Below are 24,466 nucleotides of genomic sequence, written 5' to 3'. Positions count from 1 at the left end.
AAATATCTTACAAAAAAAGAATGTCCAACAGGTTTTTTAAGAAGATTTCACATTTACTAAAATCTCAGGAGGGTTTTAAACATTTGAAACATGTATTTTAGAAATCTATACTGGAAATGGCACAAGCTAAATGTGTTTGTGCACTAGCTACAGACCTGTGTGCTCGTATTTGTGTCGGAGCAGAGAGCTGCTCTTCTGGAAGGTTTTTTCACAAATATCACAAGCATAGAGCCCCTCGTCTGTCTTCTTCAGTCTCTTCCTCCCTGGCCCACCATCTCCATCCAACCCTTCATCCATCAGAGAGAGGTAGTCCAGAGCTCCACGGTTTAACACCTCACCCTGCAGAGAAAACATGAACATTTATATCACTGTTCAGTAGTTACTGCCTTAATTCTAATGTTATACTACCTGATAAGAGATATTTCATGTATTTCTCATTACTTTTGAAAAGGTTTTTCAGTATTTTCACATTATATCTTAAAGAGAAGCTGTACTCACAATGAGAGCTTGTCTCTCCTGGTGGATCTTTTTCAGCGTAGCCTCTGTGTCTGAGTCCATCATGTAGGCCATAGGAGAGAGAAACCCAGGGCTATTTGCTGGCTGGCTGAATGGAATAGATGTGATGCCGTCATGCGCTGAAAGCCCTAAAGCAGACTGGTTGAAGATGGGAAATCCATTGTATATGGGCCCTGGAAACACAGGAGCTCCAGGCCTGCTGTAGATAGGGTGATGGTGAAGGGATAGATGTGAGGGTTGGGTTGGACTCAGTCGCCGTAGCTGCTGGGTCCCGAGCTCTCTCCTCTCTCCTCTGGCTGAGTTGCCGTTGACAGTTTTGTGTCTCCCCTCTTGGTCTGTGAGAAGCTTGGGCAGGGAGAGGTCCAGAGGTTCGCTCTGTGCAGACCAGGGGCTGCCTATCTGGTTCTGAGGCGAGGAGAGTTCAGGAGGACAGCTCGTAAGGTCGAGGCAGATGGGAGAACCGAATCCTGAGGATGGAACTCTTCTTCTGGCTCGAGGTGATGACAGCTCTGAGGAATGGTTAATCGCCTGACTGGGGCTGCCCTTTTCCTGGCTGGACCAGTACGCTCGTGAGGACAGAGGATCATGGCAGGGCTGAGGAGGAGAGTGCACTGCGACCAAAAGCTGCTGTGGTACCGACTGCCAGTGAGTCTTCTGTAATGGTGATTTGTTTCCAGGAAGACCGTTAGGTACTTCACTTGGCTTGCTGTTCTCGGGCTGAAGAGCAGATCTAGGGAAGAATAAAGGTGGGGAGGGGTGGTCTTTGCCCTGAAGACCCTCAGGCATTTCCACTGCCTCACGGTTCATCTTACAGAGGTAGCGCTCGTGCTGCAGGAGCACCGCCACGTTGGGGAAAAGCTGCGAGCACCAGCGACACGGTACTCCAAGCACACCTCTCTCCCCTTCACCTGACCTCACTGCTTCTCTCCTAGCACTCCTGTCAGGTGACATCTTCCTGTCCGGCCCTCCTCCGTTGTAAATCACCCTCCTCTCCTCCATTACAGCTCCTCCTGCTCTATCAATTTCCTCATCTTTCTTCACCTCCCTGTGAAGCATCTCCTGCAGCATCTGCTCAAATGTCCCAGAGTGGATATAAGGCAGCAGGGTGGTCCCTTTTAGGATACTGGCCCTCAGAGAGAGCTCTGCTGATGGGTCCCAAAGCCGAGCCAGGTCTGAAGCTCTGGGGAAGCCTGTGGGATTCTGGTTAGGGTCCTGCAGAGAAAGCTGGTGAGGATCCAGAGGCCTGGTATTATCTTGGGTAAGTGAAGCTAATGAAGAGCCCTTGTCATTACCGTTTCTCCCACTGCCTGCAGAGGGAGATGTTGGAAATGAGTGGTGGTAGGAGCTTTGGCTATGTCCATTAAATGCGCCACTGGCTCCTCCTGCATTTCCCCCTCCATTTCCTCCACCACTAAGGCACTTTTTGCTGCTTAAGTGGGAGCTGTAAGAGCCAGAGTGAGAGAAGCGTTTCTTGCAATTGGAGCACTCATAAGGCTTCTCACCTAAGAGATGAAACCGAGAGGACACATTAGTGAAAGGAGGCCAAGAGTAGGTTGTAAATACCTTCTGTGTGGGTGTGATCTTTACCTATTACTCATAATTTTCTTGTCCTGTCATAAATTATTTTTACTAGTTTTCTGTCTCCATGACAATCTGCTTTTCATATAATTTTATACCATGTAAAACTGACATGATAAGTGAGGGTTAGTGATACAAGTGCAAACAATAGATGTTTGATGTTATTCTGTCTCACCACTGTGGATGCGGAGATGCTCTTTGAGGTGGTGTTTGTACTTGAACGCTTTCCCACATTGAAGACATTTGAACTTCCTTGTCTCCATGCCTTGATCCAAAGAGATGGCATTCTAGGATGACAGGACATTGTCATTAATTTTATATTGTAACAGATTTAGGCAGTGATTACAGGGATGGTGAAGAGGTCTGGTTGTTATTTCTGTAAACACGGAGTTATAAATAAATACACTAACTAAATATGAGTATTGTACAATTATGAGTTGTGAGTTTCTCTTACTTTCTGAGTGTATCTCACCTTGTCCTGCACTTGGTTGTGAAGTGCCAGGTGCCGCTCCATCTGTGCCCTAAGGGTGGCAGTGTATCCACAGAGCGGACAGACCATGTGGCCCCCCTCCCTTTCCTGACAGTACTTGATGTGGTCCCTCAGAGAGGCTCCACGCTGGTACATCCTGTGACAGAACGGACAGGCCTGCTGGCTCCTCCCTGCATCTGGAGTGCACACGTCCAGAGAGAGGTGACATTTTAAAAAGGACTGTGGAAATGCTCATCGCGTTCATTAAATGTATCCATCCATGCATACATTTTCTAAACTGCTTATCTTGTTCAGGGTTACTGGGGTGCAGTCTATCCCAGCATGCATTGGGATAGATGCAGGGCACACCCTGGATAGATTGCCAGTCTATCACATGTAACAACACATATATAGAAGAACCCACTGTCATACTCACATTCCATTTAAATATAGCTACAATCAACTATATTCATTTAAAAAAAATAAATTACAACCCCAAATAGAAAAATCATTTGAAAATTACATTTTAAAAGGTTCTGCCTGTCATCACACAAGTTGCATATTGAACTAGGAAGATGGACACAACCTAAAGAACGCCATACTGGCATACAGAATGAAAAATATGTATTATTATGTCCTCAGACTCTCGAGACCCAAGTTAAATTTTAGCATAACCCAAATTTCTTAATTATATAGACAAGACAAGAAGATCTTTGTTGTGTTGCATACCTGTCTGGAAATATTAGAACATGTTTTTTAGCAGTTTTATTTCATGTATTAAATTATATTAAATACAATATTGTTTGGACCTAACGTTGGATTAATGTTGATGTATTTTATATGGTTGTATTGTGATATTTAAGTCAATAATCTAACTAATTAACTATGACACAACCTTTTTTATGACCTTGATATATTTGATATAAAATGTTGAACAAGAAAAATATAATTGTGGGACACCAAACTACCGGTATGGTATATGCATGAACTGCTGAAACATAAATGCGTAAATGTAGTGGCCTCTGTTATACTCTGATAACCGCCTTGGTTGAACCATTTGTGGTTGATAAATTGAAGTGTCTTGTGAGGTCTTTGTTTTCCTTTACATTTTCTCAGAATGACATTTGCACGCACAATCTGATAAGTGCTTTATCACCACTATTTACTGTCAGCTGAGCGGTTCATCGGAGCAAGCATGTGAAACCTTACATAATGTAGATGTGTTGATTTTCTCTGCAGTTTCATTACAGCTGTGCCACATTAACCTACCTGCTCCATCAGGTGAGCGGTGCTGAGCTCCTGGTGACCAGATGGCGGGTGGCAGCTCATCGTGCCTGCTGCCTGGGTGGTACACAGCTGCCGTGCCATTATGGGTCAGATGGTCCAAGAGACTGGCTGAGGTAGAGGCCTTCCTCAACTGGGCCAGGAATTCATAATGGGCCAGGTCCTCAAAGGCATTCTGGGAGTCTGAGGTCTTACCTGGGAACAGAGAAAAACATAAAGAGGAACTGAAAAAGCCATAAATCAAACTATTTTTTACCAGAGGTTATTTTTACAGGAAACACTGACGCATAAATTAGAATTATTCATTACATTAACAGGAAAATATTAGTTCTATGTACCAGCTCTAATGAGCTCTTTCTACTAGATTCTTCTTTTTTATTATTTTAACCTGATAAATGTCTGTTGGGGATTGGCTGAGAAGGCAGCATAAACTCCATATGATGGCGATAAATACAACACAGACAACAAAAGTAGGTTAAGAAAAACTGTCACAGCAAAAAAAGAGTATCAGCAATATTAATTTAAGATTAAGATGCAGATTAATATGAGGAGTTGCTATGTGACCTTTCTTGTTTAATAGCTTTTTGAATTTAACCCTTTTCAAGTGTTCTCGTCATGTATCACCATGGTCGAAACTGAAAATGTAACTTTTATATTTGCATGTAATATATATTTAACATAACACTTCTTACAGTGCTCTCTGTCTCTCTCTGTTTGTGTGAGTGTGGGTGTACATGCTTTGTTCATATGCTTTTGTGTGCAAAGACAAAAGCGATGTTGTTTTCGAATGCAAGAAATATTAACTCTGGTAGTTTTGAAATTCATTCTGTTAATCACATCAATACCACCACCACAACAATAGAGAGAGTGCGATACTATAAATATCTAGGTATTTGGGTTGATGAAAAACTTACTTTTCAAGTCCATATTGACATTCTGTTATCAAAGCTGAGATTGAAATTGGGCTTTCTTTTTAGAAATAAATCTGGTTTTCTGTAAAAGAATTGTTGAAGCAGTTTTCCTCTCTGTATTGGATTACAGGGATGTTATTTATGGGCGGGCGGCCAGTTCCACTCTCAAACCTTTAGATGCAGTATATCGCTCTGCATTCACATTCATTACTGGAGATAGTTACGGGACACACCATTGTCTATTTTACCAAAAGAGCTGACTGAAAACTGAAAACCTCACTCTATCAGTGAGGTGGGATCAGCATTTGTTCTTATTTATTTATAAAGCTATTTTACAAAAGCTCCCCCTCGTATCTCTCAGTCCTGCTTTCTTGGAATGCTGGTAGCCATTGTACCCGCTCACAGACATGGCTCACCCTCATACAGAGTTAGGAAGATCTGCTTTCTGTTACTGTGCCCCACATACTTGGAATATGCTTCAAAAAAACTTTGAGATGACCTCATTAATACCGCTGAGACAATTCCAAGGTTTAACTGCTAATTTTATTGATTGTAATTGTTTCATGCTTTTAATCTTTAATTGTTCTTATTGTTTCATTTATTTATTTGTCCCACAATCGATTCCTGCACTTTTATCTTTTAACACTGTTAATTTTGCCTTGTTTTATTTAATCGATGTAGCCATGTACTCTTCCTTTATTGCTACCTCCTGGCTTTCTTTGGTGATTTCAGTTGTGTCTGCTCTTACGTCTGTACCTCGGCACCACTGTAAATGAGGGTTCTCCCTCAATGTGTTTTCCGAGGATTTAAATAAATAAATGAATGGATGAAATAAATGTGTGTACATGTACAGTATGAGTGCAGAGAGATGGGGATAAACTGTAAAATGACACTGTGCAACTGAATCTAATGGGACTAAATTGTTTACTTAAAGACAGACAGATAAAACAATAAATTCAGGGAACTACGTGGCCAAATATAAAACACGATTTTAAGAATTCTTTCTCATTCGTGCCCTTAAGTGCAGTGACAGGCAGAGAGAGAGAGCCACAGATGTACGTGAAGAAGAGAGAGCGCCTCCTATCTCAACTCAAGCCAGTCAGCTTTGCTCACAGCGACTTTGAGGAAGATTTTTCAAATCTTTGCAGATGTTGGCATATTTTGAGCTGTTTTTTATGTGGTGAAGGGAAGAGCCTATGTGGTTCAGTGTTGTAAAAACTCAGCTTCGCCTTCATCAGGCAAGGCCAAATCACGCGAGGCGAGGGAGCTAAGTGATTGTTAGTAGGCAAGCCGCGTGAGCCTTTGATCTCTCCTAAATAAAAGGGAAAGCCTCACGTCGCGCAGTGCTGATTTCAGTACCGTAACGTCACCTCTTTGATGCATGGAAATATTGTGACATTGTGTGGGATGAGTTCTTTTGTCATGCTTTCAGAAGGCTGCTTTTTCAAAGAGAACAGTGAAAAAAAGGAACAGCTTGTAGGGAAGGCATGGTTTCACAAGGAGCTGATATGAAGGTGTATCTAGAGGGCTTTGAAAAGCATCATGAAACTGGAGGTGTCTTGCATCAGAAAAACAGTGTAAACGTGTTTACACATACTGTAGTGTCCTACACAGCAGTCTTATTTAACTGCCATACTGTACTATATATTACATTTTACATATACATATATTAATATTTACTCTCTTGTTCAGGCTGTCTACAAGAACAAATACCGGACTATTGAATGGTTTAGAAAAAGCAATAGCAACAGTTTTTCTAACAAGACAGAGGTACAGTTTGTTTTGTAAGAATGTAACTTACAGTACATCCTCAATGGTTCCTGGTCTCCCTCTCTGTCGGTGGCGGAGATGGCGGTCCCGTCATCCGTGGCCTCGGTCTCCGGCTCCACCTGCGCCCAGTAGTTCCTGCTGCCAGGGCTGAGGCTGAGCGGCCGTGTGGATTGAGCAGGGCTGCCAGGCTCCTCCGTCCCCTCACTGGGCGTCAGGCTTGTCTTGTCCAGGCTCTCCTGGCAGTCCTGGGGCTCCAGGCTCCACAGGCCCACCTCATCCTCCCCCTCAGATCCCAGTGAACTCACTTGCTCAGCATCCACTGCGAGAAGGGAAGAAAAAAGAAAAAGTTGAGGAGAGAAAAAAGACACTAACTGCACCTGATGAATCAGGTTTAAATGCCAGTCTGCTCATTAGGAATGTATGATTTTGCAATGTTATAGTGTCCTCAAATGAGTTTAAAATAAAATATTATGAACATGTGTCTTAAATTTACATTTGGCATCAGATGCCAATTAATATTTTGTGGAGTCCAAATATAAACAGATTTTTTAAAATGTGACTCAAAATGTTTCTTGTCATTTCTGATGGCATTTAGTGGGCTGAGCTATAGATTTTTAACAATGCAATCCAGACACAGTGTTACAAAAAAAAAGAAAAAAAAAAGTTAGGAACTGAAACCAAAGAAGGGAAAAACACAAGCAGAAATTCAGAAAAGATTTAGTAAATTCTTACTTGTTGTTTGAAGTCTGAAAAAGAAGCAACTGCATTTCTATTTATTTTAAGTTTCGCTATGCATTTATATTTGTTGTTGCTGTGTTACTCCGTAAACAAGGGTAATTAAATCTTCATGTGAAGTTGTTCAGTGTTCCTCTTATAATGAGATATTACATATGGCTTTGTGGTTTGATGTACTGATTACAAGGAGAGATGTGCAGCATGCAACATACACAGTTATGCAACAGAGATTCACAACTGTAAGAGGAGAGTTCCTATCAGAAATGATGATATTTTAAATATTTTACTGACTACAAAAACTACAAAAACAGAAATATAAATTATTAACAGTAGTTTCTGATCAATTTCAGCTCAATTTTCAAAGGGACAGCTTTACTCGGCCAGTGGTGACAGTTAAGTGTAGCTCTCATTTTGAGAGTGACTGAATAAAATATATTTTAAAATAAATAAAAAATAAAAACGTAATTAAGAATATTAATTAAGAATAATCTCTTCAAACTTTCTTTATATTAAAGAATATCCTGAAGAACATAACGTGTGTATGTGCTGAAAAATCATTTTACATCTAAATTTATATTTTTAGGAAACATAGAGCATGCGACTTGTACAAATCATTTACAACAATGCAGCAGGGACGTAGTACAGCAATAAGAAGAAAATATAAATAACATATTGAAATTTAAAAGTATACCCTCGGTGGTGCCCAGACTGGAGCAGAAGTGGAAAGGCGCATTACTTTTTCCCATGGCAAAGACAATAAATGACAATCACAAACACATGCCCGGGATTTCAGCTGTAGGCTCTTATTTCCAAGGCTTTTTTTGAGGACTCTCTGTTTTCCTTTCACTGATTGGCAATATCTAATCACAACCAAGTAATGGCCATTTAAGAACGCAAGTAGACTCCTTGCCAGCGCCTTTGAAATACATCATCAGAAAAAGCCAAAACATTGTCAGGGGGTAGAATGGACTGTGCCAACACACAGAGAGCCAACTCTTCTTTTCGTGTTGTTGTGAATATAAAGTTTCTGATCGGTATCTGATAAAGGTCGCAAGATGACATCTTCATGCTTCTCAATTGTTTTAAATAAATTTTCCTCGTTGGCCTTGACAGAATGTTGTGCCTCTTTTCGCCAGATCAGAGTGAAAATAAAAGTTTCACAGCTCATTCCATTTCACAAAACGCAAACAAAGTTTATTCATTAAACTGTCAAAACAACACTCAGTCATTCTAGAAAGATTTTAAATTTTGTTTGAGACGTTCCAACTACACCCTTACTGACTGGTAGAGACAATAATTGATGAGCATTTTGCTTTCAACTCCTCCACACATCCAGTTACGACCTCAAAGCTCACTATGACAAAAGCCAGTAACTACAATGTGGGGCAGCAAGGAGGGGGGGGGGTTGGCATTTGAGCAAATCTACCTTGTCAACTCCACATCAGAAGACACACACAGATAACAAACACATACTCACTCTGTTACTGGAAGAGCAAAAAGGAACCCAGTGCTGTAGAGGGGGTGGCCCGCAACACACACCTAAAGCACTTTTGAGTCCCCCTGAACTATATACACATATCATGCTGATGAGCATATAGATAATTTCTAGATATAACGCCTACGTTTGTATCTGTTTGCATCAGCAAGTTGTATATAGTCCCCCTGCTTGATTACACCCCTGTAAAAAGTTAGCACATGCAAAACTCTGATTCACCCGGGGCCAGTAACAAAGCCTCTACTCCATGCAGTGCTGCTCTGCTAACATGAGAAGGAATGACTCGCTCTTATGAGGGATGAAATTGGTCATCAAATGTGCTTCCCTACAGCAGGCAGCTATGAAGTTATATGATGTAGTTGAGGCCGACCTATCAGCCCCGCAGGAGTTTCCTGGGATGATAGGACATACCACTGAGCCCGAAAAGAGAAAAATCTGGTCCAGATTAGCGTCAAATTGGCTCTAATTTTCCCTCCCATGACAGTGAGTGACACTGAGCCTATATGCGCTGTCATTAAAGCAGCACCACGCTGGGATGGCTTTCATTATCCGGCCCGTTGATTTATTTATTTGGATAGCGATAGCATCCTTCAAATAAGTCTTTTTTTGGTGGGGCAGGACAGCTAAATCTTTGAACAGTGCAGGAGGTTTGGGATTGCCTGCAAATAGAGATTGTGTGTCAAGGTACAAAGGAGTTTAAGAGTAATAAATTCATGCAATGCGAGTGCTTTAAGAATGTGTAATTTGTTGGACGATACTGAACACACAGCACAGCACAGTAGAAAACAGGAGTGCTATTTTGCATGCACTGTAGTGTGCGTGGGAAGAACGTGACTCATATCCAGAGAGTGCTAACCGAACTGTGCTGTATCATGCTTGACAATGTTGATCACTTCTGGGGACTCTTTCTGATGGTTTGACAACAGTGTGTTCAAATTAAACACTGCACACTATTTTAATCTCTCTGCCGCTTTCCTTTGCTGACTGAACATTGCAAAGATTGATGGTCTGTCTGCCAGAAACAAATGTACATTTTCAGCCTGTGACAACAGTCAGAAATGCAGAATTTCAGCCTGAGAAAACTTACTTGCTGTTCTTGTTATCTGGAGCAGAAAAAGGCTTGTGATTAATCTTGGATCTAATCTGAAATTTAGAAAATTATGACGTTTATAAGACAGACTGAATGACGAATAATGTCTGAATATTTTCATGTGCTCATATGTGTGTGACATGGAAACTGACTGCATTTTACCACATTAAAATCATACCACAACTAAAAAAAGCCACTTAAGATAAAGGGGGAAAAAAATCATCCCATCATTTCTTTTGCACTGACTCACAACAGCACAGAGACAATTTCAACGCTGGTCTGATCCTGCACTGTTTATATCCCAGAGGGCATCTACTGTACAGCAACACGCTAAGCTGCAGTTTATTTTACGATGCACACATGTGATCTGGTATTGACTTAGTAATTATGTGGCTAAATGGTAAGCACGCAATAATTACCTAGAAATTACCTTGTTTGTTTCTTTTGGTTTTAAACGGCAACAAACAAGGCCAGGCCCCATTTAACGCATAATGTAATCGTTACTGTTCTGTCGAATTTTACAATTCACAATATTTATATACAAGCCAGAATAACGGTAAAGAAATATTATCAATGCTAATTAATAGATTATCATTTATCATATAGTTTAACAACAACCCAATTAATAGCTTTTTAGGCAAATATCAGTTTGAGACATTTTGGTAGCTGACAGAAATTCTACCAACACCCAAACTGAAAACAAACTAATATTTCTTACACTTACACTTTTAAACTGTGTTAGAAATACTGTGTCTGAATTTAATATGGGTGTGTGTAGTTTTTGTTATACACACAAAATTAGAACCATCTAAAACACACCGTAAACATACTGTAAAAATTACCTTAAATGTAAACAGGGAATGAAATCAAATAGATATTTTTATGATCTATGTTTTTTTCTAGAATAAAAATTTATAAAACAACAAAAAATTTTAACCCGCAAATTTTCTTCTTTTTTTTTTTGTCATTCCTTTTTAAAAGTTTTATATCAAATTACTTTTGAAACTTTTAAATCAATAAATTGGTGATCAATTTTCCTAGATGAAATAATATCCATGCTGCTCTTCATATGACATAAAGCACAAGTTTAATATGACATAAGTATGCACATACCACATTAAAGTGACACTACATCATTTCATACGATACAATATGTAGGTGGTAAAAATGTCAGAATCAAAAGGGGACGCAGTCAACTGAATACACTGAGGCGTAATTAAAAAGCGATCCACCACATTTTTGTAAAAAGAAGTCTAACTGATATAAAATAAATATTTTTTAAAATATCTAGTTTCAGTTTATATATGAAATGAAGCCTCTCCCATGCTGTTAAGACTGTGATGGTTTCACATGTGTCAGAGGAAACACGATTGCATACACAACACTTGCTATTTTGAAGTCAATAAATTACCACATGAGAGTCATGGACACCCACACGCTAAACAAAAAGCAAGCGCAGGAAAATGTCTGTATTGTCATTTTACAATACCTATGAGAGCAGTTCAGAGACGAGGTAAATCCATATTCATCTGCAGAGCACAATCATGTCGACAGTGAAGACTTCCCCTTTAAATATATCTCAGAAATCAAAAATGCCATTTAGAAAATTATCATTGTGGCAGCTCTTCTATTCATACCTGCTGACTGACATTCATACAATGAGTCAGGGGAGGACCGCAACCAAGAACAAACACCTCCCACCTGATATCCTTCATCTCAGCAGCAACTCACACTCTCTCTGTCACACAGGGTGATTTTGCTTTTGACTCTAGCACCTTGGCCTGCTTTGGTTTAGTTTCTTTGACCTGCCCTAATAACACTCAAAGTGAAAAAAGCACATATCCACGTGTTGGTTGTGTTTTATCTACCTGGTTTTGTTATTGTAAATGTACTAAATACATGATTTACACACTGTCATTCCCTGAAAAACAGATATTATTTCAAAATGTTGTAATTTTGTAACATCATAGGCGAGTATATGACATTAATAATATTCACAAAGTGCGTTTAATTTACTTGAAAAGCCCATTCCTGAATTTTCCTCTTGGTGGTTACCTCACTTTGGAATGCGACTCTTAATTTCAATTTATCCAAATGTTTTATAGATTATATCATGAATGCTGACAGCAAATTGAGGATTAAATGCTCTAAATTACATGTTAACCAATAGGAATGGTGGTAATGTGATGTTTTGCAGCAATTTTATTGCATTTTTGTGGCCAGAGAGGAGGAAGTGCAAACATTCTTGTCTAATGATGGTGAAAATAACCACAAACACATTGATATGAAAGACAAAGTCAGTCAAGTTTTACTTCAATTGATTACAGTCATTTCTTCGCTGGTTGGCTTTGAGCCACAAACAAACAAACAAAAAAAGGCAGCAAATGGTTGCTGGTGTGAATAAATGAGACTGAAACTGTGACCCTGGGACGGGGATTGTAAAAGTCACATTAGTGTTGACGCAGAGATGCTAAAATGTGACGTGTGGTGCAGTAAGCGATTTGCATTCTTGCAGTGTGTATGGTATACAATGCTCTGGTGTATATGTAAGAGAAAGGTGGTGACAAGAGTGAGACTGAGAGTCACAGAGACACTGTTGCATGAAGAGTACACTACAGAACACAAACTACAGTGAGAATGAGAGAGAAAGAAAAAGAGAGATAAGAGAGAGACAGAGGGACTGGGTGATTAGAGGACAAAAAGGACGAAAGAGACAGAAAGCAACAGTGTCAAACTGTCCCTGACACAAATCCTCCAACTGATGTCGAACTGTGAAAAACACGCTACAAAGGGAAATTCCCTCGACACACACACATACAGACTCAAACTAGGGTATAGAGAAATACAGAAAGCAAACAAACTTGTATTTTCAGCACAGAAGGGGAGAAACACTGCCTTGCTGCTGCAGAGGATTACAGCAGGATCAAACACAGTAAAGAAATACATGACAATAACTGTGTGTGTGTGTGTTTGTGTAGGCGATGCTCCAAGAATATCTGATCTGCAGTGAGAGATAGTAAAGTTAAAGCTCATGCGGTACCACAGCAGCGAAGTCACGGCTCCGTGCCTTTAGATGTCCCACTCATTAGGAGACACCACCCTGTCAGAGCATTTAAACCACCACCACAGAATGCGCAGCCGAGGGGCAACATCTGCACTATGAAAGACGCAGAAGTGCACAGAACAATCAGCTCAAGAAATAAACACCAAGCCAATTTCCTCATATTGATTATGGCTCTGCAAAGACAAGAGCGCGCACAACAGCAGCGAAAATTCTGCACACCAAGCAGTGATCTCTAAATTAACAACAAACACCGTATTGAAACTATTTTGCCTTTGTTCAGTGTGGCTTTTAATGATTCTGCTCAATTAGGGCCCTTGTGACATAAAAACAGAACCCCTTTTGGCATTTTATTAGCTTCAAAGCCACTGAACCATTCACTGATACAACTCACAAAGTTGATTTGTCAACGAGATGTGCTTTTAGTGTGACTGTGCGCTGGCGTTAGTTTCATTATTCACATATGAGCTCTCAGTACGATTTCAGAAGGGCCTCGGCAAATCAAAGCACAGCCCCCAAGACACCAACTGTAACACGCTGTGGTGTTGTGTACAGCTGCCATGGCCGCTCTGAAAGGGCCCAGGCATCAGAAAATCGATTGAAATCAGTTTTACAGATCTGGTATTCTCTATCTACATGTCACATCGCTGCACCAGACACTGAACCACATCTACTTAGTGGAAACCTGCTTTCATTTGACTTTGAAGAACACCAACAGATTAAACAGCAAACGAGCTGAAATAAAGTAGAGCAAAACCACCAAACAAATAGTTAACAAAACTGTAACTTACTATACAGACTGTATGCTGCCGGTCAGAGTAATCACCCTCATGAAGAAACTGAGAGGATAATGTCTTGTCTGCTATTGCCTTCATCTTTCACCTTCAATCCTAGACAACTCTTTTTTTAGTTGTTTTTTTTTTTTTTTCTGATAGGCCCAATCTCCTCCTACTCATTTTGCACTTCACCCATGCATGCTACACATTTTTGTTTAGCTTTGGCGTTCTCTAGGTACTGCACAGACAGAATACACAAATTCACTTAATGAAGATTACAGGACAGACACACATGTGGGACTTCTAACTACATGTATTTTATTTAGAGCAAAATGTTTTTGATTCCAAAAATGTTTCTGCTGTGTTATGAAGATGCCGTGACAGGGTGTTTAACATACTAACTTATCTTAACTCTTATTACTATTTTCTTTATCTTGTGTGTTCTATATTGTTAATACTGAAGCACTTCGAGTTTCACTATGAATGAAAAGTGCCGTACAAATTCAATGTATTATTATTATTACTAAACATACACTTAAAATAATTTTCTGCACTCACATGCCTGTGTGTATTTATTTGTTTGAGAGAGAGACACACACAGAAACAAAGAAAGAAAGAGGCTCAGTGAAAGTGAACATGGACAGGAAAAAGGGTCCAAATAACTTGTGGCCTAGACCAGTAATCACACCACAAAGGTGCATATACGTGCTCGTGAAGTGTGAGAGAATTGTGACTCACTTGGAGGTACGGTGCACTAAACTGCACATACAGACACACATGGAGAAGCGGCGAGAAGAAGGAGAAACACGTTCGCAGGGTATACTTTCATCCCCTTTTGTAGATTCCCACCCGAGCTCTGTATTCTTAGATTGTGGTGAGTCGACTCTAGAACATCCATGAAATATTTTTGTAGCCTATAATGATGTTAACTTACAGAGTTGACAGCTGTGGCCACAGGAACTTCAAAATTAATAGTTTTGCATTTCTCTCAGGTAGAACATAAAGAGACAATGACACATTACTAGATAATTAGTTTATCATTCAGTGTATCATTGTGTAACTCTTATCTTCTACAGTGGATAATGTCTCTTTTTATAGGGTATACTGTTTTAACATACAGCATTTTAGCTAAAGGAAGTGCACAGATCACCAAAAAGTAACCGCAGGTTTAAAAAGGATGAGCACCTCATTCTCATTTTTATGGCTTCTTCGATGAAAGCTGAAAACAGAAAGGAGTAGGAGTGAAATGAAAAAGAATAGTGACCACAGTTTAAATTTTGACGAGGTCTTTTTTTTCTGTCTATGATTCAAGTGTCACCTCTCTTTTTTACAATTACCTATCTACTGTGTGGTATACTGTGAAACTGAGCACTGCTGAAACAACAAAAAAGACGTACTGCTCTGACGCTATCACCTGTTAGCAGTTTACCAAGCAGAATTAATAATTTGTATGCACACACACACACACACAAAAATATGCAGTAATCACTTTTTCTCTTTGCAGAACTGAGACAAGGTGTGAGTGAAGAGGTGTGCAAAGAGCCTATGTGGTTGTCTTCTTCCTTTAGAGGTTTCCTGTATGCTGCTGCCTACATGTTTGCCACCATGTTTACCTGTCCTGTAGACCACTAGTGACATTTCTCTGAAGAATTCACCTTCTTCACACTGGCCTTTACCTTCAAATCAGAGATGTGTGAATTCTGCACTTGTGCCATTGTTTGAACTTCAACAGTGACACAGTAGTCTCTACAGTTTCACAGTAGGATAATGAATTCATTGAACTGTTCTGCTGTTACAATTTGCAAGGATATGGCAAGTTTATGTAAAAACACATTTTTAAAACAATTAGAGTTCATTTCTTTAAACAAATTCAAACAATTTATAAATCTCCTAGTTTTTCTATCAGCAATACAACATTCAGAGCATTCAGTTTGCTACAATCATGATGACTTACTCCCACTGATCTCACTCGTTGTCTCCTTCTCGCTGTCTCATTACACAGCTTTAATAAAATGCCACGCTGAATACAATTTCCACTGACCTACAAGACGAAGTTAAACTTAGAAACACCGCTAACATCATTCTGGACTTCCCTACTATGTCATGCTGAGTTGTGTCACTTGAGTCATTTACCATGTAAGTGACTCACTAGTAGTGACAAATTAACCAGACTACTGTATCTATACTGTGTATGAGAGTTTGTGCGTGTACATGTGCATAGCCTCGCCACCATGTTTGAGCTAAGTGTCAGTGACATCATGCCCTGTTTGCATCTGTTGCACCGAAAGCAGGGCTGATGTTGGTGAGAAAGGTTAGCTTGGTAAGAAGAACACGTTATTTCGAGTTGGCTCTCCGCCTCCTCCTGTGGCCCGTGCTGGTTTCCGTGCAGCGAGGGATCGGTGCTGGAATGCAGTAACGGTCACAGAGGGACCCACGCACTCACCACACCGTGAATCAAAACCCAAACTCCACTTCATTAGGCTCCTGTCATTGCAAAGACTCTCACACCACTCTATAAATACCCCTGTCTCCCCCCTCCAAATTTGTTTTCCCTCTTTTTTCTTTACACATGAAAATGCTCAGGGACTGTTCCAGCTTTCAGATGTGGCTCTTTATTTTGTACGTTGGCGCAAGAAACCACACAATAGTGGCTCCTTTTGAATATTAAAACATTCTCTGACGGAGCACAAAGGTTCTGAAGTTTTTTAATAGGGGTGCACGCTAAATAAAACTTCTCTTTGAGCTTAACAGCTATACAATGTGGGATTTGGTTAGTTCAACTAGAGCTGTAACTTTCAGTTACTCTCTACGGGAGATTTGTTTTGAGGGGAAAACAAATATGCCTGGTATCCCACTGACTTTGTCTACTTTAAACATCTATATATAAGATCTGTTAGAGGTGTTTTGCGTGATGTGGTGTGGTCTTCTTGAAAAGGATAATTAACTGTATTAAATCCCAAAATGTCTAAAAAAATGTCACTCAAAGCAGTTTTAAAATACAAGATACAGGAACCCCCTTATAAAGAATTGTGAGGAACCCAGGTTTTAATTAACATTAAGATTTTAAAGCTCAAAGCAGACCATGACAGGGTATTCACCACACATGTATGTAGAGAAACAACAATTCATCTCCTATTATGACTCTTACTACTATTGCCGCTGACAACATTAATAATTTTGCCCTGTTATTCTTCTTCTACACCTATTATTGAAAATTTTAAAAATAAAGACAGACAAGCGTCTTGATCGTCAGCACAGAACATGAAAAGATACTGATAGACAATTATCTACTGCTGCTCGGCTCAGAAGAAATTCAGTAAACCTATAAAGTATGAAATTTAACTGTATTATATGACAAAAGACTTTGCTTTTGTCGTGATAAATGTTGTTTTAATTGACACAGCCTGTAGATGAGACCTGGCAGTCAGTTTCTGCCTGGTTAACATACAGACGGGGCGCCATCCTCTGGCGTATGTCGACATTACATTCTCAAGCTGAGAGATGGTGCTACACCAAAACTTTTCCAGTGACCACATGTGACCTCAAAGACTTTGAAACATAGAAAAGTCGCCTTTCTAATGTGTCGCTCTCCCTTTATCTTCTTTATAGTGCACATACCATTTCTTCTCTCTCTCTGTCTGTCCCTGCCTCGCTGTCTCTCTGCTTTCTTTTGTCACTTAGTCTGCCCTTTTAGCATGCACGCATAAGAGATACAGACAGAAGAAAAGAGGAACACACACGCTATTAAAAGTTTTGTGTTTATGCAGTTCTGATTAGGAAGATGTATGAGTCATATTGTAACACACATACTTAGTTCCAACTTAATGTACTTGAATGTGTGAGTTTCTGCGTTGTACATGTGAAACCTGAACCATTGCCTTGAAAAAGAGACTAATTAAAGTCACAGAGAAAAATGCAAAGGCAGCAGAACCGCACAAGAGAGTGTGTGCATGTCATTACTGACCTGGCCCAGTTGGAGAAAAAAAAATGATGGAGAAAGAGAACGAGAGTGAGAGAGAGCAAAACCTCAACCAGTGAAATAACGTATATAAAAATGACTCAACAAGAAGAAAGGTTTAAAAAGCAAACTTGGGGAGTTTAAGAGGATCTTTGATGTGTATCAGAAGAGGAAAGCAGCCTTGCGACTGGGACGACAGTAATTTTAAGTCGAAGCAGAAGGCTGGCTGACTGGCTGCCTTGCTGGCTGGCTGGCTGACTGCCTGGCTGACTGACTGTGGGCTTTGATGGCGCTGGCTGTTTGAAGTGGTTTTCGGGGGATGGGAGCAGCGTGTGGTGTCAGTGGGACAGGGGAGGCGCTCAAGGAGGGGGGGCCATGATGGCGACCGTACAGGGTCGGGGGAGCCCGAGCTGGGAGGAGCGGAGGATAGATAGATAGAAGGAGAAAGGAAGAAATGAGGAGAAAGAGGGGATAAAAATGGAAATAGAGTGAAAGAGATAGGAGGTGGAGGAACTGATGTAGAGAGAGAGGAAGATAAAGAGGAATTAAAAGGATACGGGAGAAAGAGATGGAAAGAGAGACACAGAGAAAAATAGAGAAAGAAGAAAGAAAGGCAACAGATGATAGAAAAAGTTGCAAATCTGTGAAGGGGAGAAAAAGAAAAGAATCACAATGAAGTCAATGAAGTAAACCCTCCAGAACCGTGTCTGACATGCAGGGCCCCGTCCCAGTATGAGGCCTGGACACATTCACACCTACCTATTACTAGTATCATTTAGATGACGTTACCTCCCTCTGATATGCTGCCAGGTTGCCTTATAACTTACTTCCCTTTCCACCCCTCCTGCAATGCTGGACACATGCACCGTATAATCATAACACTGTTCTCCCTGAGGTACCAAAGTCGACCACACAGCCGAAAAGGAAAAAGAAATTGATTTTGCACAACCTCTGAATGTTTTTTGTTCTCCTTGCTTATTCGTTTTCATTTATTAGTGATTGACATTTTAATCAAAAACCTCCCCCTCTTTTTTGTAATTTTGCAATACCATCAAAAACATGATAACCTGCCACGTAACATGAGAAATTCTTTTAAAAAGATGAGATAAGAGTATCTACTAGATTGTTGTATAGTGATAAATGACAGAGTGGACCATTGCATACTGATAGTTTATTTGCTTTCCTTCCTTTCTAGCCCAAAATACTTCCGGTGCATGGATCCTGTTCCTTATCATACCTGAGCTACCAAAGATAACTTTGCATTTCATACTGCTAGCAAACGTCTTTGCTCTGTTTGTGGTAAGAGTTAGGGTTTGTCCAGTGTCCTAAAGAGACTACACACGATTACATTCTCTTTTCCTTCTTCTGACTCACTGACTGAATGAATGAATGTTAATTTCTCTGGTGATTCATTATCAATATGAATTTCTTGAAACATCTACAGATCCAATGGTTTCACTGCATCTAAGTTTCTGGTAGAGACAAGATGAAAATGTGCTAAAATGAGACGCTGACGGAAAAAAACATGGAGACTGAGAGTGAGACAAAGGGAGTCAGAAAGAAAGAGATGTGTGCAAAATTTAAAGATCCTCTCCAGACATGTATTAAGACGTATAAAGATGCTCTGCTTGGAACAATAACGTGTGTCTGATATGGTTTTTCTGCAAAAGAGTATAATTACCACTTTAAAATTACTTCTATTCCCTCTCCCTCATTAAAAACTCCAGAATCTATATGCAAATATATTAATGGTGGCATGCAGCAGTGCAGCGGCTTCTCTGGCTCCAAATTCTGGTGTAAAGAGTGTTAAGGACTCTTCTCTTAACGTGAGTGAGTGTGCAAATAACACAACCAGTGCAACTAGGCCAAGAGGGTACAGCCCAACCGCATTTCTGATCATTACCAACAACTTGCCCACCTCACTTCCACCGAAGCTTAGAGCGGCGCTCAGCTGACTGCAGCTCCTGAGGAGCCCTGTGGCAGCATACTGGCATAGCAAACTGCAATGGCTCAGAGGCAAGAGGAAGTGGTGTGCATGAGCACAAGAGGGATAAGCGGGCCGGTCTGTTAGCCAAGCTAAAAGCTAACGCGACCAGACCAGCCATTCCATCGCTTTTTCTGGTCAACGTTCGCTCACTGGATAACAAAATCGATGTGATCCAACTGAGACTGAGAGTTCATCAGGAGATTAGGAACTGTTGTGTTTTTCTCCTGATGGAAACTTGGCTACACAGCAATACGCCAGGCTCGGCTTTTCAACTTGCTTGCTACTCTTCCGTGCAGATCGGAATCAGCTGTCAGGGAAAACCCAAGGAGGTAGACTCTGCATATAATTATCTTTAATTATTAATGATTGGTTCCTTAGATTTGTGACATAGGAAATGCTGCTTGACTGAATCTGTGTTTTTGAGAATGTCCTTGGTACACTGCAGTGTCAAAGTGGAAATGCTCAGCCATGGCGTCGACTGTTTATTTCACACCTGATATGTCTTGTAGTGTCAAACCGGAAATGCACAGCCATGACGTTGACTGCTTCTTTTGCTCCTGATTTGTCTTCTAGCAAATGAAAAACATCACATGGACATATTAACAAGTTTAAAAACTTGATTTTCATTGGAGGAGGTCTTTAAGATCTTAAATTCTGACCATTACAGGTGGGCCTAAAAATCACTGAAGCATGTTTTTATCTACGATGGAATGTGTTTACTCCCTTCCAGGTATCTATGTGTATATATCTGTGTGTGGGACAGAGAGTGGGATGTGCAGGTCAGACGAAGGTGGTACCAAGTTATCACAGGTACAGGGAGACAGAGGAAGAGAGGGGGAGTTGCCTGGCTGACCTCTCCCATGCCTTTCTTGTTGTCAGTCCAAATTTTACTTTTTTCCTCACCTGGGCTGTTACAAGTATCAACCCTTGTTAGATAGAATTTATGGTAGTTGACTGGGCAGGTCAGCAGGACAGACTGCACTTTTAGTGCCTTTACCATATAGTCTCTAATGTTGTGGTTATGTGTTTAATATATCTGCTTGCATTAGGCCTGAAGCAAAACTAATGAGCAATATAGAATTTTTATTACTTTTGTACAGGATTGGACAAGTGAAGTGTGCACACCATGACTTATGCAGAAAACATTATTTAATGCACGGCCGAGCCCTTCCTCAGTGTGCTAATTGTTAGACACCAGACCGCACACAGGTGGCAGTTATACATCTGCATTAGACTGATTAGTCAACACGATCCATTTGGCATAATAGATAACTGATGGGATCAGGAAAAGCCCTTCAAGAAAAATTTACAACAGCAGTACAACAAAATAAACAATCAATAAAAAAGTTTCCTAGTCCCCCATGTGGATCTTTACAAAATAATCCTTATTTTAAACATTACGTGTAAGAAATAAACCCAAAAAAGTGTCTCTCTGGAGCAACAATCTATATCTGTTCCATCCACATACTACATATAAACAATTTTGATAATCAATTTCTCTTATCAAGATTATTTTGGTCTAGGTCTCTTATCAAGAAAAATGCCAAACTTTCTTTGGTTCCAGCCTCTCACATGTGAGGATTTGCTGCTTTTCTCTGGTTTATATACAGTTATTGTAAAGACAATGTTTTTGGGTTTTAGACTAGACAAAATTAGCAGTTTTACAGACTTTTAAAACAGAGTTTGGCTGTTATAGGGTCCGAAATTAACACCCACCAAGCGCCAAATGCGGGTAGATTTTCCGTTTGGCAAGTAAATCTCGGAAGGCTATCTGCCACACTGGCGGGTAAATGTTTGTACCAAAATAGTCATGTAGTAAAATATCTGGCATGTTGGCTCAGAGGAAATTACTCATGTTTGTCCCTATACAGTGTAGACACATGCACCAAATGTGTTTTTTATGTGTGTCTAAACCATAAACTGTAAAAAAAATAATGACTGTAGCCACCGTGACGTCACTCATTGGTTTGAGGACTCCCGTTTTGGAGCCCGGAGTTCAGCATTTTGACCATTGCCATCTTCAATTTTTGGAGACAGAAGTGAGAGGGTGGCACTAACTCTAACATTAGCTGCTAGCTTGGTTAGCACGGTGCATTTACAGTCTATGGTTAACTGTGATAATGCTAATGCTAATTTAGGCAAGTGAAAAACAGGCTTAAAACAAAGTGTACTTACCACAAAAATTGAAAAGCCGACTCCTTAAAGGGTCTTTTAGTACAACTGAATGCTGAGGACTTTTTTAGGCAACCAAAATGTTATAATTGACTTTCATGAACTGAAAACACACTAAAATAGTGACAGCTATGCCTATACTCCTTTTCTAAACTGGGGTTATGATATGTAACGAACATAACTAACATTGTTGCTGTGTTGGCGACTTGTCAATTACAGGGTAACCACGCCCAAAAGCATACCCTGCTTTATGTCTGTATTACTCTAAATGGGCCATAATTTACAAAGAAAAAGTAAGTTTTGTCAGAAATGGAGGTTTAGAGATAAAAGAGTTTCAAGAGGCTGGCTGCAGTATGATGCTGAGGCTGTGCTGATGAGTAGTTCTGTGTGTCGCCAGTATGCCAAATACAAAAGCAGAAACAACTCATTTGTCATCAGAAATAAAACAATGAAGCTGGAGAACATTTGTGACCATGAACACAGCAAGCGCACATGAACATAAATTGTGCCTTATTATCTCAATGAAATGTACTGAAACTGATCTATATGTGGCACAAAAAGGCAATTTATTATTTTGGCCGGTAAAAAATATGCTTGGCTGGTGGATTTTTTCATCTACCAGTCCCCTCGGCAGGTGAGTCTAAAAGTTCATTTTGGTTCTGGAAACTCGTATTGTCCTTTTTTCACAATTTTCTGACATTTTATAGACTAATCAAATAACTGATGAACTTAAAAAATAATCAGCAGATTAATAAATAACAAAAGAATAATTGTGAGTTGCAGCCCTAGTCTAGTTATTATATCAATTAACAGTTTCAGTTGATTTTTTAGAAAATACACTATATTAATTCATAGTCAGCACCTTCCAGCTATCTACTGTTGCACCCATGATCTTAAGAAACAAGATGCCTTTGCCAGAAATTTGATGGTACAGTTGATCAATTTAAGTTTTACAATATTTTTAGACCTCATGTATTGCAATGGTTGGTGTATGTGTTGCTAATGGTGAGTGAAAGACAGACGCACATGAGACAAAAAGTTTAAAATATACAAATATTTGGCTTAAAATGTTGAAAAATTTAAAAAAGAACTTACAGAGAGACACACAAAGAGCGACAGAAAGGCGATGAGAAGCAAGTAAAAAATCTTGTTATTTCATCCTCTAATAAACTGGTGTATTAAACTGGTAAAACCACAAACAGCTCCTTTTCTAAAACCAGTAAGTGTGAGGTTTCTGGTCTCAAAGGTGATTGAGGCAGATCCTAAATGCCAGCCTGCTCCTGTCTCATACAAACCGTGTATCAAATTGTTCCTCTTTCAACCTGCTGCCTCGCTATATCTAGCTTGCCTGCTGACAAATACTGTCACACTCTCAGCCAGCTGAGTGGGTCTGCCTGCCTGCCAGGCTCCCCTCCTTGTCTCTTTTTCTGTCTCTCCTCTCTCTCTCTGCCACCCATCTGGGCCTTGTAATACATGACAGCTGAAGCAGGGTTTCCAAATTTAATTTGAGGTGTGATAAAACAGCACATATCTATAAATTGTGTGCAGAGAGCCTGCCTATCTGGATAGTTTTAACCTCTTTCTTCTGTCAAACATGTGCAGCATATCAAACACACAATATGCAGGCTGTCTGCACAAAAGGAAGATCCACAAATAGACTTAATGGTGAGGAGTCTTGCCAAAGCAATGACAAAGAAAGTACTAATAAAACTGCAAATGGAATATGTCAAGAATGAAAACGAATCAATTTGCAACATCAGACTATACAGCATGTAAACCTTTTCTATCAGATAAAACACCTTTGATGTGAAAATAGAAATCTCTACATGTGAGTGAGAAGTTGCAAAAAATATAGTGGGTGTTAAATGAGTGAAAAGCACGCACCTCATGTGCTCCGTGGCTATTAGCGTCATCGTAACAGTTAAAAAGAGTGTTATCCTTAGACACACAATGCTCATGGTTTCTAAGAAAGACATGTGTTAACTATTGTGCAGTTACAGTCTCTTCAGACCAACCGAGAAAAAACCTTTAGAACTACGCCAGAATCGTGACTGATTGAATAAAAGTTCGATTAATTTCAAGGAGTTCACATGGACTTAAAATATAAAACTGTATTTTGTTGCAATATGCAGAAATTGATGTGTCGATGGATATCTCGACAATTGAGATCCTATGATTCCAAATAGTCATGTGCAAATATAACAGAAAACCCCTTTGCGTGTATTAATTCTGCAATGGCACCGCAAATCTTTCCAAATAATTCCTCCTGGACTGGATCAACAGTGTGGCAGCCACGCGGCAGGAATGTACAGTAAGACATGGGACTGATTTGGTTACATCTGAAACATCAGAATGAGCAATAATTGAATAAACATGTGAAAAATACCAGAGGGACTCAATCAAGGGATTCCCCATTACTGCTGTGCAGATCTGGCATCAAACACACAGAGTTAGGATGGGAGAAATCTGTGACACTTGGATCTGTGGGAACACTGAGGAACAAATGAGGAAACACTTAGATTATCCCACATTCTGTCGCCCGTCCCGTCTCTTCTGTCTCTCCCCTCACGTCCCTCAACCCTTCCATGTCTTGTCTTCTCACGCTGAAAAGCTGTTTTCGCTGTCTCCAGCCCTGTCAACCCCATCAGCTCCCCACCTCTGTCA

The 24,466-nt window shown here is 40.1% G+C and overlaps 1 protein-coding gene across 1 annotated transcript in view; it reads right to left on the bottom strand.

Moving 5' to 3' along the window:
- Nucleotides 1-24,466, bottom strand: part of LOC122981469 (zinc finger E-box-binding homeobox 2-like) — a 35,131-nt gene that overhangs the window by 2,453 nt on the left and 8,212 nt on the right. The window contains exons 3-8 of the mRNA XM_044350213.1: nt 6,560-6,847; nt 3,833-4,042; nt 2,567-2,760; nt 2,270-2,381; nt 499-2,018; nt 156-339 (exon numbers count right to left, since the gene is read on the bottom strand). Of these exons, the coding sequence (XP_044206148.1) occupies nt 156-339; nt 499-2,018; nt 2,270-2,381; nt 2,567-2,760; nt 3,833-4,042; nt 6,560-6,847 (2,508 nt within the window). The remainder of the gene's footprint in view (nt 1-155; nt 340-498; nt 2,019-2,269; nt 2,382-2,566; nt 2,761-3,832; nt 4,043-6,559; nt 6,848-24,466) is intronic.

This window comes from Thunnus albacares, chromosome 4, assembly GCF_914725855.1.
Source record: "Thunnus albacares chromosome 4, fThuAlb1.1, whole genome shotgun sequence".
NCBI lineage: Eukaryota > Metazoa > Chordata > Actinopteri > Scombriformes > Scombridae > Thunnus > Thunnus albacares.
This window is presented reverse-complemented; position numbering and strand designations above follow the sequence as displayed.